Source organism: Saccostrea echinata, unplaced genomic scaffold (genome assembly GCF_033153115.1).
Source record: "Saccostrea echinata isolate AGI-Se365-2 ecotype Australia unplaced genomic scaffold, CSIRO_AGI_Sech_v1 ptg000054l, whole genome shotgun sequence".
NCBI classification, from domain to species: Eukaryota; Metazoa; Mollusca; class Bivalvia; order Ostreida; family Ostreidae; genus Saccostrea; species Saccostrea echinata.
The window spans coordinates 34906848-34924585 of NW_026889803.1; the positions used below are offsets into that span (position 1 = coordinate 34906848).

The window sequence follows — 17738 nt, forward strand, 5'->3', positions numbered from 1 at the left end:
TAAGGTTATGCACATGTCAAATATACCCTAAACTTCTCTCTTTCAAAAGTTGGCAGCAATGATATTTTTTAATTACTTCATATTACGGTTCAAATATCATAGCATGATCAGAAACGATTGGTCACAGGTAACGCATATGTCAAATATGAATGCTGTTTCTTCTCTCACTCATGTTATAAAAAAGGTAGGTCAAAATTCAAGGTCAAAGCAAAGGGTCAACAATTAAAGTACATTAAGATCTTCTCACAGGTAATGTACACATGTGGAATATCAAAGACCTATCTCTTCTCAATCAAAAGGTTTGACCAAGGTAAAAGTAATGTTAATTTTTTTAAGTAGGTCACAGTTCAAGGTCATGGGGTCAAAAATCATAGTATATTTGGAAAGATCTTGTCACACAGGTAATGTACATGTGAAATATGAAAGCCCTATCTTTTCTCATTAAAAGTTTTTGACCAAGGTTAAAGTTTTTGTGACTGACAGACGAATGAGATTTAATGTTCCCTCGCTTTCGCGAAATCGGGGGACAGAAAGTTATAAGCTACACAAATAATTTATAAAAAATTCCAATTATAAAAATACAAAAATGAATCCCACCATATGGCATGCCTAACAAAGAGTGTGGTTATATTTCAAGCATCTGCAATGAGTAGTTGCTGAGAAAATGCAACGAAAATTTGGCAAGGACAGACGCATGGATACACAGGAAGTTCACATTGAAATACAAAAATGAATCCCACCATATGGCAAGCCTAAATAAAGAGTGTGCTAAAATTTTAATCATCTGTGATAATTGGTTGCTGAGAAAGCTGTGATGAAAAATTGTTACGGACAGACACACACACACACAGACCCACAAGGATAAAACAGTATACCTCATCCCCTCTCCTTTGGAGCGGGGGTATATACATTGTCTATGTAATATACGTTTGTATTTTAAATTGAACTTATTTTCAATTGGTCATGTGTATAAGGACAAATAAGTAAACTTGATAGAATATCATTGCAAATTTGCAGCACCTAGCAGGGCAAATATAAACATTTATTAGTGATATCTTTAAAAAACACTATGTTTTGTTTAGCTTCTATTGCACTGGAAAAAAATTGATATGTTTGTTTGTTTGTTGTTTAACTTCCCTCTCGAGAATTTTTCACTCATATGGAGACGCCACCACTTGCCGGTGGAGAGCTGCAAATTTTTTACCTACACTCGGCACTCAGGGTCATTGAGCAGTGAGGGATCTTTTGTGCCAGCTCCTACTGCGACACGGGATCTCGGTTTATACGGTCTCATCCGAAGGACCGGTCTCCACGTCCCACAGTGGAATTCGAACCCGCGACGTAAGGATCAACTCCTTACTCCGCGACTCCAAAAGTTTAAAATTTAATGTATTATATGCTTAGAAACAAAATAGAAACATGTGGAGTGACCCATTATTGCACCCTACATCATACTAATTTTAAACAGTTGAAAAAGTGAAAAAAGAAATTGTCTACATGTGGAGCGGCCAATTATTGTCCCGATATAGCACTCACTTAGAAAATTATACAAGGAAAAAAAAGTCTCACACAGGTTATATATAATCATGAACATTTAAATATATTTAGCCACATAATATTAAACTTCAAAAAAGATATTTTCTACATGGGGAGCGGCCAATTACCGCCCCCGATATATTACACTTACACTGAAGATAATGCATGAAAATTGAAATTTTTTGACAGAGAAAAAGACCGATTAATTTTAGGTTTACAATCATAAACTAATGTACTCATTTCTCAATTCAAGATATATCTTTGCCAGCACTTGCAATTTTTTAAATGTCCCTGTACTTGCTGCTGCTTCCATGTCTTCATTCTCGTTTATATTCCTGGCAGATTACCTCCTCTGTAGCACAAGTCTGCTTAAATAAGAAGCAATCTGATTTGCGACAGAAATTCGTCACTGCCAAATATTTTCCCCATTCTGTTTTTGTCATTCTCATTTCCAACGAAACTTCTTCTGGGTCACACTTATGTCCTGTTCTTTCTCCCTTTGCAAATTTTTCTTTAAGAAAAATGCTTTGTGTGTCTGTAAACTTTTTTCACTGGTTTTCTTTGTTTCAAAGCCCATCCTGCGGACAGTTTGTACGAATTTTCAGGTTCTTTGGATTCTAGAGTACAGTTTGGTAAACCTACCAATTTCCTTTCAATTTTCTCTTACTCCTCCATGGCACCTGATCCCACCCCTGATGTTTTAGAGGTCCGTGTTTGCTCTGTTCCAAAATTTGAATTGTTTAATGGACTTTGAACTTTGAACTGTTCGTTATCGCCATACATTTCAGCTTGGACTTGTCTGATAATGATGGTATTGTTTGTTTGGTTCTGTGAGTTTGTCTTATCAAATTTCCATGCTTGGAAGTGAAAAAAGAATTAGATAGATTACATGATCAGTACGTACTGGTCCCTGCTGACAAAGCAGGTAACAACATTTTCTTTGTTTGTAAGGTTCATTATATTAAATGTATTTTAGAGGAACTTGGATTTAATTCTACAAGTAGTAATCCAACTTATACTCGTAGTTCCCTTTCTAAGGAAGAAATTCTTCAAAATCATAGGTCAGTTTTGAATATTTTTAATATTCCAAACAACCAAAATGAATTTGAATTACCATATTTATATTGGATTCCGAAACTTCATAAAAATCCTTACAAACAAAGATACATAGCGGCTTCCAGTAAATGTTCAACCAAGCCTCTTTCTTTACTCCTCACTAAGATATTAACAGTGGTGAAGGAGAAACTCCAACAGTACTGTGCAACAATATATTCGAGAAGTGGTGTAAATCAGATGTGGATACTTCAAAATTCCAAGGAACTTTTGGAAAATTTGAAATCGCAAGATTTTACCAAAATCAACAGCTTAAAAACTTATGACTTTTCTACTTTATACACAACCATTCCCCACGATAAATTAAAGTCCAGGCTTTTTGATATAATTGACAGCTGCTTTTTCAATAAAAATGGAATTCGTAAATATACTTACCTTGCCATTGGTCATTTGCAAAATTATTTTGTTAAAAAACATTCCGATTCTACACACAAGTGCTCTGAAGTTGACATTAAAAAGATGCTTGAGTTTCTGATTGACAATATCTATGTGGTTTTTGGAGACTGGTTCTTCCAACAATCTATTGGAATTCCCATGGGTACCAATTGCGCCCCGTTATTAGCAGACATTTTTTTGTATTCATATGAAGCAGAATTTGTCCAAAATCTTGTACGTGAAAAGAAGAAAACACTTGCTGTGGCCTTCAACTCGACATTTAGATATATCGACGATGTATTGTCAATTAACAATGGCTATTTTCATTCTTATGTCGATACGATATATCCTGGTGAGCTTGAGATAAAAGATACCACAGAGTCTGACACATCTGTTTCATATTTGGATATTTTACTTGAAAAAGACGTTAATGGTAATCTAACAACCAAGCTTTATGATAAACGTGATGACTTTAACTTTTCAATCGTCAACTTCCCTTACTTATATATGCAGCAATATACCTTCATCACCTGCATACGGGGTATATATCTCTCAGTTGATTCGATACGCAAGAGCATGCTCTACGTATGAACAATTTCTAAAACGAGGTAAATTATTGACAAACAAGTTAATGAAACAAGAATATCAGCTGTCTCGTTTAAAGTCATCATTTCGTAAGTTCTATGGTCGATACAATGACCTTGTCAACAAATACAATTTCTCATTGAGTCAAATGCTGACTGACGTTTTTCATACTAATTGTTAGGCCATTATTTACACACTGAATTCTCGACGGATTTTCCCGTTATTTCCCGATCATGACAAGGAGCACACGGCGGGTGTGACCGGTCGGCAGGGGATGCTCACTCCTCCATGGAACCTGATCCCACCTCTGATGTTTAGAGGTCCGTGTTTGCTCTGCTCCTATTTCGTATTGTTTAATGGACTTTTGAGCTTGAATACTGTTCGTTTTCTCCATATATTTCACGTGAAGCATATAACTGGGATGCAAACATCCTGACTTGCACAGATCATAAAAATTAACATTAACCTTCAAATTCAATGAAATTTGTTTTGAAAAACTTGAAACTCACGAAAACTGTGTGTTGAGTAAATCACTGGTTGATTTTCATGACTTCTTCTATACCTCAACTCAGCGTCAATTTCCCTTTTATCGTCTGCTCCAGCTCATTTTTGTCTTTCACAAGGAAAGCAGGTATTAAGTGTATTTATGCACTGTAAATAAGGCATAACAATGTTTTGAAGTACCTGTTTGTTGTGCCATATCTTCTCAACCGCTGCATCATGATCATGCATCAAGCTTGACTTCTCTGCTATGCATAAAGTAATTTCCTTTCCTGGAGAGTGCCGCAAGGGGAGACAATCAAACTGCTGCAACTGCTCTTTTTGTCAAATTTCTGCGGTTTTAAAATCAAATACTGTGTTTTGCTACCCTTTTTATTTTTCGTATTTCTCAACGGTTATGTCTACTTGTTTTAAAGAGTATCTCTTTAAACATATATTGTTGCGTTTTTGAGAAAAGAGATATTGAAATATGGGCCAAAAAATGTATATCCATAATTCTATGTCTTTAATATAAATTGAGATTTTTTTCCCAAATTTTCTTAATTTTCCTTATAAGAATAATTTTTAAATTTCAAATAAAAACATATATTTTTAGGTATTTGAATTTTTTAACCAAAAAATGGGTCATAGACGAAATAAGGAGACAAATATGTACTAATTAATATGGCATATTAACGGCCCTGTTAATCACAGAAGCGAAAAATGGGGGGGGGGCTTTATTTTTGCATTTCATATATATTTCTCATCAGAATACCAACTTTTAATGGAAATTTTAAATTTTCCATTATTTTTACGAAAAGCTCCATGATTCGTTTCACAGCCTCTAAACGACTTAACTCCAAAGGTGTGCAGGTATTTCATTCTAGAACGTGTAGTGTCAACGTGCGTTGTTGTGAATTGGGCGGTATTGCATCAACTGCGTAGAAAATGGTGTAATGGTTGGGGTAGAAGGGGGGGGGGACTACATATTGTTGCAGAGTTGTAAATGTATATACCATTGTTACACATACTTAAATATCATCCCATTGCGTGTTGAAACGGAAATTAATTCTAAAAAACCTTATATTTGGGTACATCACTTCAACTATTTTATTCCTTGCACAAGATGGACTTTTCAATGCTAGGAAATTTTAAAAACTTTTTTGGTTTCTTAAGCACGATAAATTTTTACGTATATATTTAAATGATGGTCTTAAAGGTGTTCAGTAAATTAATTTAACAAAACCTAGCTACTGCTACTAGCTACTACTAGATACATTCCTGGTATTAGAAAATAGTGGTGTTCAAGATACCGTACAGACAGTCAACTGTGAAAATAATATATAAGCATTGTCATACACTAAATGGTTTTCAATGTAAATGTAACGGCACCAAGTACCACGTACCAATGGAATTTACCAATTTTTTGTCTGTCGCCAAGTTTTGGTTTCTCTAACCCGGTCTTATTGATCAAACTTACCAAAACTGCTAAGTTATAAATATATCAACAGTCATATGTATATCAAAAACATTGATTTCATTTATTTTTTTAAGTAAAGTGCAAGAATATCTACATGTAAAACCTTAAATTATTCAAAAATTAATCCTGTGTTTATTCACTTAAAGTGCTTGTTACACAAAAGGGAAGATAATATCACATCATTATGCAAAGATATTTTTGAATGTATCTGGAATGCAAAATGTTACAAAATTCTGTACGTACGATTGTGATTCAAGATTATCAGCATGGGGATTAAAAATGGTGGAAATTAAAAAGTTAATGTTCGAAGTTAAATAGGTAAATAGCAGATAACTGGATAGTTATTTTCGAAGTTATAAATCGTACTGACTTCTTGATTTTGGCTATGTATTTATTCCTAAACGTGTAATCACCAAAACTATTTTTTGGCAAGACATCTTTAACTCTATGCTCCACGTCATTGAAAATGATCTGTAGATATTTGAGTTGGTACATGAACACTGTTCATAAAATACTGATATGAAAAAGGTATGAAACCTTTCAGATTTTTTTTAGACGAGACCGGAATTTTTTGTTTATTTTTTTTCCCAGCAGAAATCTTGAACACAAAACAATATTTTTTCATGTCTGAAATGGCAAATAAATCTTATTTTGTATTATTGCAGAAATCTTCATGAACAATGTTAACGAATAAAATATTTTATACTTTTTCTTTATTTCAATTTTATGACTTCCTTCTAAAGAGTTTGAGGTGTATAATAACGTCATAGATACACACGTTCACCTACCTTTCGGTTGAGAAATCGTTATATTTGACATCCTCCTCCTCTACTTCTGACTTCCCCCTTTGTGTTTGAATTGAAAGTCCACCCCGTCACTATTTACGTTTTTTAAAAACACTTCTATTAATTCTTCCCTGTTGTTGAATACTCATCACTTGAAAACTGGAAGAGGGGAAACGCTCATTTTGACACTATGGGTATCCCCAGTAATTAAAATTGCAATATAACGATGATAACAAAGTAAACAAAATCATCTTAGTAACATAGTTATTCCATTCATGCACTTTGCCACAGCATATTCACTTTTTATCGTAGTGTGCACTTCATTAAAAATGGAAATCGTAATTTGCATAAATATCTAGCTTATCAAACTTATTTTGCTAAAAACATTCTGATTCTACACACCAATAAATCGAGGTTGGTATTGAGAGATGCTCGAGTTTTTCATTCAATATCTATATAGTTTTTGGACACAGCTCTGTTGGAATTTACATGGGTACTGTGACCTGTTATTTGCAGGTTATTCATATCAAGCAGAATTTATTAATAATTGTTACATGAAAAGAAGTCTCTTACTATGGCCTTCAATTTGATACTTCGAAATAGAGACGGTGTTTTATCAATTACGTTTAACAATATTCAGTTTCATTTCTATGTTGATTCGATACATCTCATTGAACTCGAAATAAAAGAGTCTGACACATTAGTTTCATATTTTATATGTTTTACTAGAGAAAGACATGGATGGCAAACTTACAAATAAACTTCTGAAAAACTTGAAGACTTCAACTTTTCTATCGCCAACTTCCCTTGATTGTGTAGCAATATACCATTATCACCTGCATATGGAGCTTATGTCTCCCAGTTGATACGATACGCAATAACATTTAATGCGTACGAACAACTAAAACGAGACAGACTATCGACAAATAAGTTTATACAAGGATATCAATCTTGTTAAACGTCAACAGTTCACAAATTCTATGGTTTATATGTTAATTATTACCCCAAGCAACATTTTGAAATATGTTTCGAAATTATTTTCAAAATTTACTTTTGTTATCTTTAAAATTGACAACACAAGCAAAATTATAATGATTTTGAAATAATCATCAGAGAGAAAGAAAAGTATGAGTAGTAAATATCAAAACGCCGTTGGAGAGCGTCTTGTCTGCTTAAAAGAAGGTCAATGTTTTACGTAGCGAGTCCTGTATTTCAATTTATTTTAGAAGTGAAATTATTGCAGTAATAAAAAAGACGTTGACATTCATCTTAATCATTAAATGCACATTTTTGACATTTGCATTGTACACATGTTTAACAAGTTAAAATTAGTTTACTCATAAAGAAAGACATTAAAAATTTATTTCAATTAATAATATACACTTAATGCATTTTGACATTTGCTATACATGTTTATTTATACTGGTATGTGTTTGTTGATGTTACTACCAATCGCAAAGCTCTAAATTGATTGATTGATTGATTGTATGTTGTTTTACGTTCCGTTCGAGAATTTTTCGCTCATATAGAGACGTCACCATATACCGGTGAAGGGCTTCAAATTTAGATTTTACTCGGCACTCAGGGCCATTGAGCAGTGAGGTTCTTTATCGTGCCAACGTCTACCGCGACACGGGGCCTCGATTTTTAAGGTCTCATCCGAAGGACCCGCAACTTTCACTTCAAAGTGCCGAGCGCTTGGCGAAGGAACAGTTGCTACATGTACCTATTTTTATCGACTTAGGTCAATCGCGGCCGTGATACGAACACACGACCCTCTTCACGGAGCAAAGCTTTAGATCTATATAGGACAATCTTCTCACTCATGAGCACATCAATTTGATGCTAGGATCTGGATTCGACAATGACTTTAATTCAATTACTTAGTACAGCAAACGATGAAAAGTACACCTAAACTGATGCATCCCGATGAAGAATCTTGTAGACCTAAGTAACGTACTAAAAGCATAAATCAATTTGTATGAGAAACCTACATTCATTAATTGGAAAGAATGACATACATATTTCATATTTGACGAAAGTTTGTTTCGGATTCTAAAAAAATTAAATGTGAAAGGGTTTTAACTTGCTTTTCAAAGAATATATACTATCTATATCAAATATGACTGGATCTCCAAAATTTGTTTGAATTAATTACCATAGGTACTAATTGTGTCCCATTATAAGCAGATCTTCTTTTGTGTTCTTATGAAGTCGAATTTATTCAAAAACCTACTTAAAAAGAATATATCTATTGTTGCGGCTTTAAATTCGACCTGTAGATAAATCGACGTTTTATCATTTAACAATGGAAGTATTAATTTTCAATCATACGTTGATTCGATTTATCCCAATAAACTCAAAATAGCAGATACCGCGGAGCCGGACACATCTGATTCACCTTTGCAAATTTTACTAGAGAAAGACATTAATTTTGGTAGCAAACGAACAACTTCATGAAAGACGTGATGACTTCAACTTTTCTATCGTACACTTCCCTTACTCGTGTAGCAATATACAGTTATCACCAGCATACGGAGCTAACGTCCTCCCGTTGATTCGATTCGCAAGAGCATGGTCTTCATATGAACAATTTCTAAAATGAGGCGGAATACTTACAAATAAGTTGATGATACAAGGGTATCTATAATAACATTTCAGGTCAAAAATTTTGCAAAGTTTGTTTGTTTGTATGTTGTTTAACGTCCCTCTCGAGAATTTTTCACTCATATGGAGACGCCACCACATGCCGGTTGAGAGCTGCAAATCGTGTCCTATACTCGGCACTTACGGCCATCGAGCAGTGAGGGATCTTTTTCGTGCCAGCACCTACTGCGACACGGGACCTCGGTTTATACGGTCTCATTCGAAGGACCCGTCTGGTCTCCACGTCACACAGTGGGATTCGAACCCGGGACGCAAGTATCAACTCCTTACGCCGCGACTCTAGAGCTGACGCTCTAACCACTGCGCCACGCGGGGGGCTGTACTCTTTGTGTTAACTTTAAAATCCTTATCTAATTCTGTAAATCAATTTACCGAACAATTACATCATTAACAGTTATTACTTATCACATGCGAATAGCAAAGAGGAATACCTTCCCTCTGTTGCGTACAAATTTCCCTAAAATATCAATAAAGCCCTGCCCAGCGCAAGAACACTCGATCCACTGGTGAAGAATTTTACAAATCCAGAAAAAAATACCTTTGCTCATTTGTGCACTGTTGGTCCATTAAATGCCCTGGATCAGAGAATATTTTCGAAGAGTTAATGCATGTGCTTTATATTATTAAGTTCCACCCTAACACCAGAGCCATGAAATTCACAATTGTGAAAGGGGCAACCATGCTTATCCTAAAAGTGACTTTTTTATCTGCTAAAAACCCAGGGGATGTGATGAAAATTTTCAAAGAATGCATTTGCATTAAGAGCTCTGCCTTCCAGAATCCTTGATCCTGGGCCGTGAAATTCACCGTTTTGAAACCATTTACTTAGTTTTCCGCTAAATATAATGCTATATGATGCTATATGCCAAAATCGACTGAAATTGTTCAGCAGTTAGAGATAGGAAGTTGAAAATGATCAAATGTTAACGCACTACGAACGACGAAAACAGATAGTAATAGGTCTCTCTTGTGACTCATGTTACTTAAAAAGTAAACAATTGGACTAGGTGTGACTTATCACGTGAACGTTATATGAATATCAATCTATTTCTTAAATCACTTAGATGTACTCGATGTTACACCTCTTTTGTAGTGTTACTTCAGTCTATTTCTTATTAATTTATTTTCTGCTTTGAAAACATCCCACTGGGGGACGTGGAGACCGGTCCTTCAGATGAGACCGTATGAATCGAGGTCCCGTGTCGCAGTAAGTGCTGGCACGAAAAAGATCCCTCACTGCTCAATGGCCATGAGTGCCGAGTATAGGTCAACAAATTTGCAGCTCTCCACCGGCAAGTGGTAGCGTCTCCAAATGAGTGAAAAAATCTCGAGAGGGACGTTAAACAATAAACAAACAAACTGCTCTGAAAACGGTATGACAATTAAATACGTGTTGACATATTAAACTTTCAATCTGAAACCAAATGGCAAAATGAAAGTTCTTAATAAAAAAAAAGCAATGACAGAAAATTGAAATATATCGACAAACACCGATGGTCCGTAAATAAAGTAAGTGTATAAAATAGTACATGTAAATTATATCTATATACAGTGTTTATTACATGTATTATGTTTAATAAAAGTGCCATGCACGTAAGTAAAAAATGAAATTTGCAATTCAAATTTTCAATTATTATACAGAAATAGCTTTAAAACAGTTAGTTTTAATATACACTTTACATAATTATCCTTTGCAACTTTTTCAGTTAAAATTATACGTGAAAGTGTCAGAAAATATGCCTTAGAAAACGTTTTGAGAAATTTGTTAAATATCCTAGTAACACTACATTTTCATCCACTGTACTTCAGGTCTGTAGCAATCAAAAGTGTGTCCTGTAAAAAAAAAGAAAGGATTTTAATTTGCTTAAAACACAATTTAAGTCAAAGTAGAAACACTTATTTCAAACTCTTCTTAATTTGATATTTTAAAAATACATTTATATTGAATACATGTATATAACCTTATTTAAGAAGAGGATAAACTAGTATTTACTCTATTTCTCTAGACATATGGCAAAACATCTGAGCCAACAAAACACAAGTGTATCTAAGAGACAAAGTTAAAGGGTTCAAACTAATGTTGTACAAAGCAAATCTCAGTTTAGGGGTGCGAAAATCACATTTGAAGAATGTAATATTAAAATATAATTAAAATAGTGGGGGGGGGGGGGGGATCAGGAAATAAGATATTTTATCGAGAGAAAATTCTAGCGGCGGCGATTTCTTGTGGATTATTATTTTCTAAAGGTACCCTAGTTAATTATTGTTTACTGTAGTTTAATATAGTAAATTCAAGTTTCAAAGTTATCATATTATAGTTAATCAAAGTTTTCAAAGTTATCACTATAGTATCATAGTGATCACTATAGTAGATCAAAGTTTTCACTGAAGTGTCAAAGTTATCACCACAGTTTATCAAAATTGTCAAGGTTATCACTATAGTAAATCAAAGTTTTCAAAGTTATAACCACAGTAAATCAGAGTTTTCATAGTGATCCCTATAGTATCTTAAAGTTTTCATGGTTATTACTATAGTGTCATAGTGATCACTATAATAGTAAATCAAAGTTTCAAAGTTATCACTTCTGTCACTATAGTTAACTATAGTTTTCATAATGTCAAATTTATTCCTAAAGCTACATGTATCTATAGAAAATTATAGTTAACTAAAGTTTACCATAGTATTTTTTGTAACGGTAAACAGTGTTTCTTTTGTTTTTTTTTAAATTTATGAGAGCTCTTGGTCATTACGTCAACTTTGATCTGATCTGTTTACCAGAAGTCAATGTTACGCTGAGGTTCACCACTTCTACCGCCGCTGGATATACTGAATAAGAACTCTAAATCATTTATAGCTTCAGTTTACTTTTACTGCCCTTATTCTGCTGGTATTAAGATTATATGAGGTCAATTATCAAATTACTGAGATTTGTTGTCTGGTTTTCGTTCATACTATTGAATTTCTTCACTGCATGCGATTATATTACATAAAATAATACATGGTCTTTTATACACATAATAGTTGCAAAATGATGATTAAAAACACATTTAATCTGGACTTTGTGAATGATATTCCAAGAAAAAAAAATTGTGGCAAAAATGAAAAATTAAAAATTTAGTCCGAATTTCCTCTGCACCACCATATATTTAATTTTGTTCTTGCATATTTTCTTTAAGTTATTAGATATTAAATTTTTAAATAGATATTGAGTTATATCTTTGTTGTTTGTCCATTTAGAACATTTTTTGAATTAAAATATTGTAATTCATATCACTCCGTTTCTGTAATCTATAACCATCAGTAAACGTCATCCTTACATGTAAGCCAACCTTTTTTTGCCAGGCAGCTTAACACTTTTGTCTACGTTTGAAAAAATAAAGTGCCAAGCCACAGCATGATACGCCCGTCAAATATTGTTCAATTATCATAAACAGTTTAGAGTGCAAGATTGATTGATTGATTGTATGTTGTTTAACGTCCTTCTCGAGAATTTTTCACTTATATGGAGACGCAACCACTTGCCGGTGGAGAGCTGCAAATTTTGTCCTATACTCGGCACTTACGGCCATTGAGCAGTGAGGGATATTTTTCGTGCCAGCACCTACTGCGACATGGGGGCTCGTTTTATACGGTCTCATCCGAAGGGCCAGTCTCCACGTCCCACAGTGGGATTCGAACCCGCGACGTAAGGATCAACTCCTTACTTCGCGTTAGAGTGTAAGAAAATCATGTTAACCTTGATACAAAGCCTTCCATGATTTTTTGGCCATTGAATTTTAATTAAAGGTCAGAGCGACCTACTTTTAATGCGCGACACACTTTCTACCCAAGATGTATCAGCTGACAAAGTTTGATAATTCTAGGCCTAATAGTATTAAAGTTATGAGCCGGACACGAAAAAGCTAACAGACGGACGGACGGACAGACATACGCTATAACATAATGAGACGTGCGTATAAAAATGAAATATGAAGATAACGAACAGTATTCAATCTCGGAAGTCCAATGAAACGATACAAATTTGAAGCAGAGCAAACACGGACCTCAAAATTTAGAGGTAGGATAAGGTGCCTTGGAGGAGTGAGCATCCCCTGCCGACCGGTCACACCCGCCGTGTGCTCCTTGTCATGATCGGGAAACAAAAACCGGAAAAATCCGTAGACAGTTCAGTGTATAAATAATGGCCTAACAATTAGTATAAAAAACGTCAGTCAGCATTTGACTCAATGATAGGTTGTATGTGCTGACAAGGTCATTGTATCAACCGAAAAACTTGCGAAAAGATGACTTCAAACAAGACTGTTGATATCCTTGTTTCGTCGACTTGTTTGTTAATAGCTTGCCTCGTTTTAGAAATTGTTCATACGTAGAGCATGCTCTTGCGTATCGAATCAACTGAGGGACATAAACCCCATATGAGATGATAAGGGTATATTGCTATATAAGTAAGGGAAGTTGACGATTGAAAAGTTGAAGTCATCACGTTTATAAAGCTTTGTTGTTAGGTTACCATTAACGTCTTTTCTAGTTAATATCTAAATATTAAACAGATGTGTCAATTTGTGGTATCTTTTATTTCAAGCGCACTGGGATATATCGAGTCGACATATGAATGAAAGTAACTATTGTTAATTAATAATACATCGTCGATATATTGAAATGTCGAGTTGAAGGCCAAAGCAAGTGTTTCATGATGATAAGGAGGTCAACATAACATTTATACTGTACTTTTCCTAAATTTTAAAGTTCATTCTTTTTCGAATGTGCTTCAACCCCCCCCCCCCTTCCATTTTACACTATGTGCAAAATGTAACAATGCAATTAATGTGCAGGAGCCTACATTGTATAATTTTGAGTCTAAGACGTCTTATATTCTTTGAGTCACCTTTTCTTACCCCATTTTGTATAGTTAAATACATGTATGTTTGACTATTTTCGTTAATTACTTCAATAAATACGATTTTTCACTTCAACATGGTGTTATCATTAACTCAATAACATTATTTCAAAATAACTTTTATTAAATAAGCATCAATACCTACCCATTTCTTAATGCAACTGTATTAAATTAGAATTTCCTTCTAAGAAACAAGTTCAAATTCTTGTACAATAATAATCCAATGACGGTGACATTTAAAAGAAACATATTCTAAAATGAAAGAGTAAAGTGCCCCGCCACAGCATGATACGCCCGTCAAATATTGTTCAATTAATTGTCATTAACAGTTTAGAGTTGACGAAAATCATGTCAACCTTGATACAAGGATTTCAATGATTTTTCCATTCCTTATAATATTTATTTATACATCTCCTGTGGTGTAGGCATTAATTATAACAAATATTACATTATAGATCCTAAACTGGTTGTGTTAGAGCTTGACAAATGCCCATCTGTAGCCCCCCCCCCCCCAGCTTTCAGATTTGTGAGACATGATGCTCTGAATTAATTGATATTTTTCAAAAATTAAATAAAAATACCATACTAAACAATATCAATCTAGTCTTAACAACTTAATCTATATCAAATTAATGTTAAAAATAAAAGGCTGACCATCAAATGACATATGCTATAAATTGACAAGCAGTTCTTCTGTCTAATTCCCAAAGGATACAGATAAGAGCTGCTTGATCAGAGATCCTCTAAAAGAAATGATTGAGACAGCTAGCCTTCCTACACTGAACTCATTAATTAATCTTTAACTGGATACATGTCCACTTATTACTCCCAACGGAAGAATGGATCTACATGTATAGATACTATTTGCTTTGTAGTGCAATAAAAATGCATATTTATGTCATTCTGAAATTAAATTTGAAAACAAAGATTTATTTTAAAATTTGTTACAAAGATTTATAAAACAGAAAAAAATACTTGCATAATCTTGATGCAACATTTTTAATAATTAAGTAATCAAGGTTCGTGCATTCCTCTTAGATTTGTAGGGACTATCTACCAGAATCTATACTTATAAATTAATAAATTTTGCAAATAAACTCCGAAACGGGTGCACCAGAGTTCTTACTTACTACCCTAACAATACACTAGATACAAGCTGATGTCCGTAAACTATATTTAGATTTCACTCGCATAGTAAGTATCTTACATTAAATTAAAAGTCTACTTTCATTTTCTATAAACAGCCATGAAATAGCTAAAAAGTGAGTACTGTGGCGTTTCCGGTTGGCGGATCTAAGTTACTGGCAATTTTTAATGAAACTGACAACAAGCAATCGTTTATTTATTACATAAAACGTCATCACTGAAATATTCAATCAATACTCGATTTAAATGATATAAAAGAAATAAGTTGTGATAACCGATTAAAAAGGGAAATGTGCAAAATATTTTCGTCATTCACCGATCTTTATATTGACGGAAGCTTCTAGAACATCATATGGCATCGAGCCCGATGTTAAGAAAAAAAACGAGGCGATTATAGCTGCATGACCATAAAAAAAGCTTTTGTGTAAATGGTCATAATTGAAATAATGGTAAATCACTGATAACACTATAACTTGTGAATATAATTATATATCGAAAGACTATTACATGTACATGTATGTATAGTAGGTTTTCCTAATTAATTTATCGGTAAAATTTGTATATATTCCTTACTGAGAGCATCGTGGCAACGAACCCGAAGTACAATTTGTACTTCGTAATAAACTTGCTTACATGAAAAGAGAAAATTAATGAATAAGGTATTGTTCAAATACAATTAAAGATGTAAAATTTTGCGCTTTAATCAATGCACAGTTCATTTCTGAATACAATCTTTTATAGCTGCAATAATGTAGCCCTCTCCTTTTTTGAAGGGGGGGGGGGGGAGGGGGAGAGAGAGAGAGAGGCCAGAAAATTTCAGATCTAAAACAAAAAAAAAAAAAAAAAAAAAATCGGAGAGGGCTACATTATTGCAGCTTAGTCTTTTGTGTCAAATACCCAGCCTATTCATAGGGCGTTAAAAGCTAATTTTTACACAGATACTTGGTTCTTGGTTTATAAATATGTATGTACCTTATTGATAGGTAAAAAAGTAAAGTACATTTTTACATATCAATAAGTTACAAACATATTTATAAACCAAGACCCAAGTACCTGTGAATTTTTACACCCCCCCCCCAATCAATTTATTAGTAAAATGTGCATATTCGTTGCATGCTTTTATCCTTGACGGAAATGAAATAAGAGCATCGGAAGTACAATATCCATAACATAGTATAACAGGTTTCACAATAAACGTCAATTAATGAAATTGCTATTTTTCAAGTTTAAAAAAAAAAATTAAAAAAAATAATACAAACACAAAAAACGGGGGGGTTGGATAGGTAAATCTACTTCATGCGGGATTTTGAACACAGTATTTGTTCCTGCTATAAGCCTGTAGGCTGTCCGTAGAGAACTACAATATATATATTCTGTCGGTAGTGGTATAAATTCAATTCCCCGCGCTTGCGCGGGATTTCATCTAGTTAAAACATATTTTTAAATACTTCATTTTTTTTTAAGATTTAATGTCAGACTGGTTTTAAGCTGCAATTCATCCCGATATCCCCCCCCCCCAAGTATAATTAGTTTTAATTATATTATACAATATCAAATTAGTTTATTATACAATATCAAATTAATTTATTATACAATATCAAAGGTTTAAGTACTTTTCACCAAATTCATTTTAAAAGTTAGGCTAGCCAACTATTTAATCCAACACGGCTGATTCTTTTTGCCCAGTTCCCAAGAGACACAGATAACACCTGCTTGATCAGAGATGTTCTACCAGTTAGCTCCTCACACTAAACTCATTAATTTCTCTCTAATTTGACATGCAATTTTCTGTTATCAAATTCTCCTTGACTAGTGCTTGATAATTACACCCCCTGGGAGAGGTGGAATTTCTCTTGTAACATTACATTTGTTATAGATTGCTGTAAAGTATACATGTATAATGAAAAAAATAAGTATTTTCTTGATTTAACATTTTTTTTTAATAAGGATACTGCAACACTCATGCATTTTTGGGATTGTGTAATCTTATAGTAAAAAGACAGTTTTTTTTTAAATTTTACCTAAATTAAAGGTCACAGTGACCTTGAAATAGGTCTCGAGACACCTTCTACTTAAGATGCATAAATTGGCCAAGTTTGATGATTCTAAGTCCAATAGTTTTCTAGTTATGAGCCGGACAGGATTTTTCCATATTGACCATAGCATCTTAAAGGTCAGAGCGACCTACCTTTAGTGCGCGACACACCTTCTACCCAAGAAGTATACTAGCTGACAAAGTTTGATAATCCTAGGCCTAATAGTATTAAAGTTATGAGCCGGACACGAGAAAAGCTAACAGACAGACAGACGGACGGACATGAACGCCATAACATAATACGTCCCGTCTTTAGACGGGACGTATAATAAAAAGTGAGCAAACTCACATACCCCACGCTCCCTCAAAACTTGACAATTCAGCAAAAATTCTAAGTGCAAAAATAATGGAATCGGAATTTCCTGGCAATATACACATCTACACACTGTGTCCTAAATATCTGCAAAGTTTGAAGAAATTCTGTGCAGCGGTTTAAGAGGAGTTGCGCTGACAAACTGTTCATCTCTATATTCAAGATATGGCTAAAAATCTAAGTTGAAAAGTGCCGAAATTCCCAGAAAAATAATGGAATCGAAATTTCCTGGCAATATGCACATCTACACACTGTCCTAATTTAT

At 33.9% G+C, this 17738-nt stretch overlaps 1 protein-coding gene across 1 annotated transcript in view; it reads right to left on the bottom strand.

The window, feature by feature from the left end:
* Positions 1-10618: 10618 nt before the first annotated feature.
* Positions 10619-17738, bottom strand: part of LOC133172345 (lipopolysaccharide-binding protein-like) — a 56653-nt gene continuing 49533 nt past the window's right edge. The window contains exon 17 of the mRNA XM_061307210.1: positions 10619-10854. Coding sequence (XP_061163194.1) covers positions 10813-10854 — 42 coding nt within the window. The 3' untranslated portion in view covers positions 10619-10812. The remainder of the gene's footprint in view (positions 10855-17738) is intronic.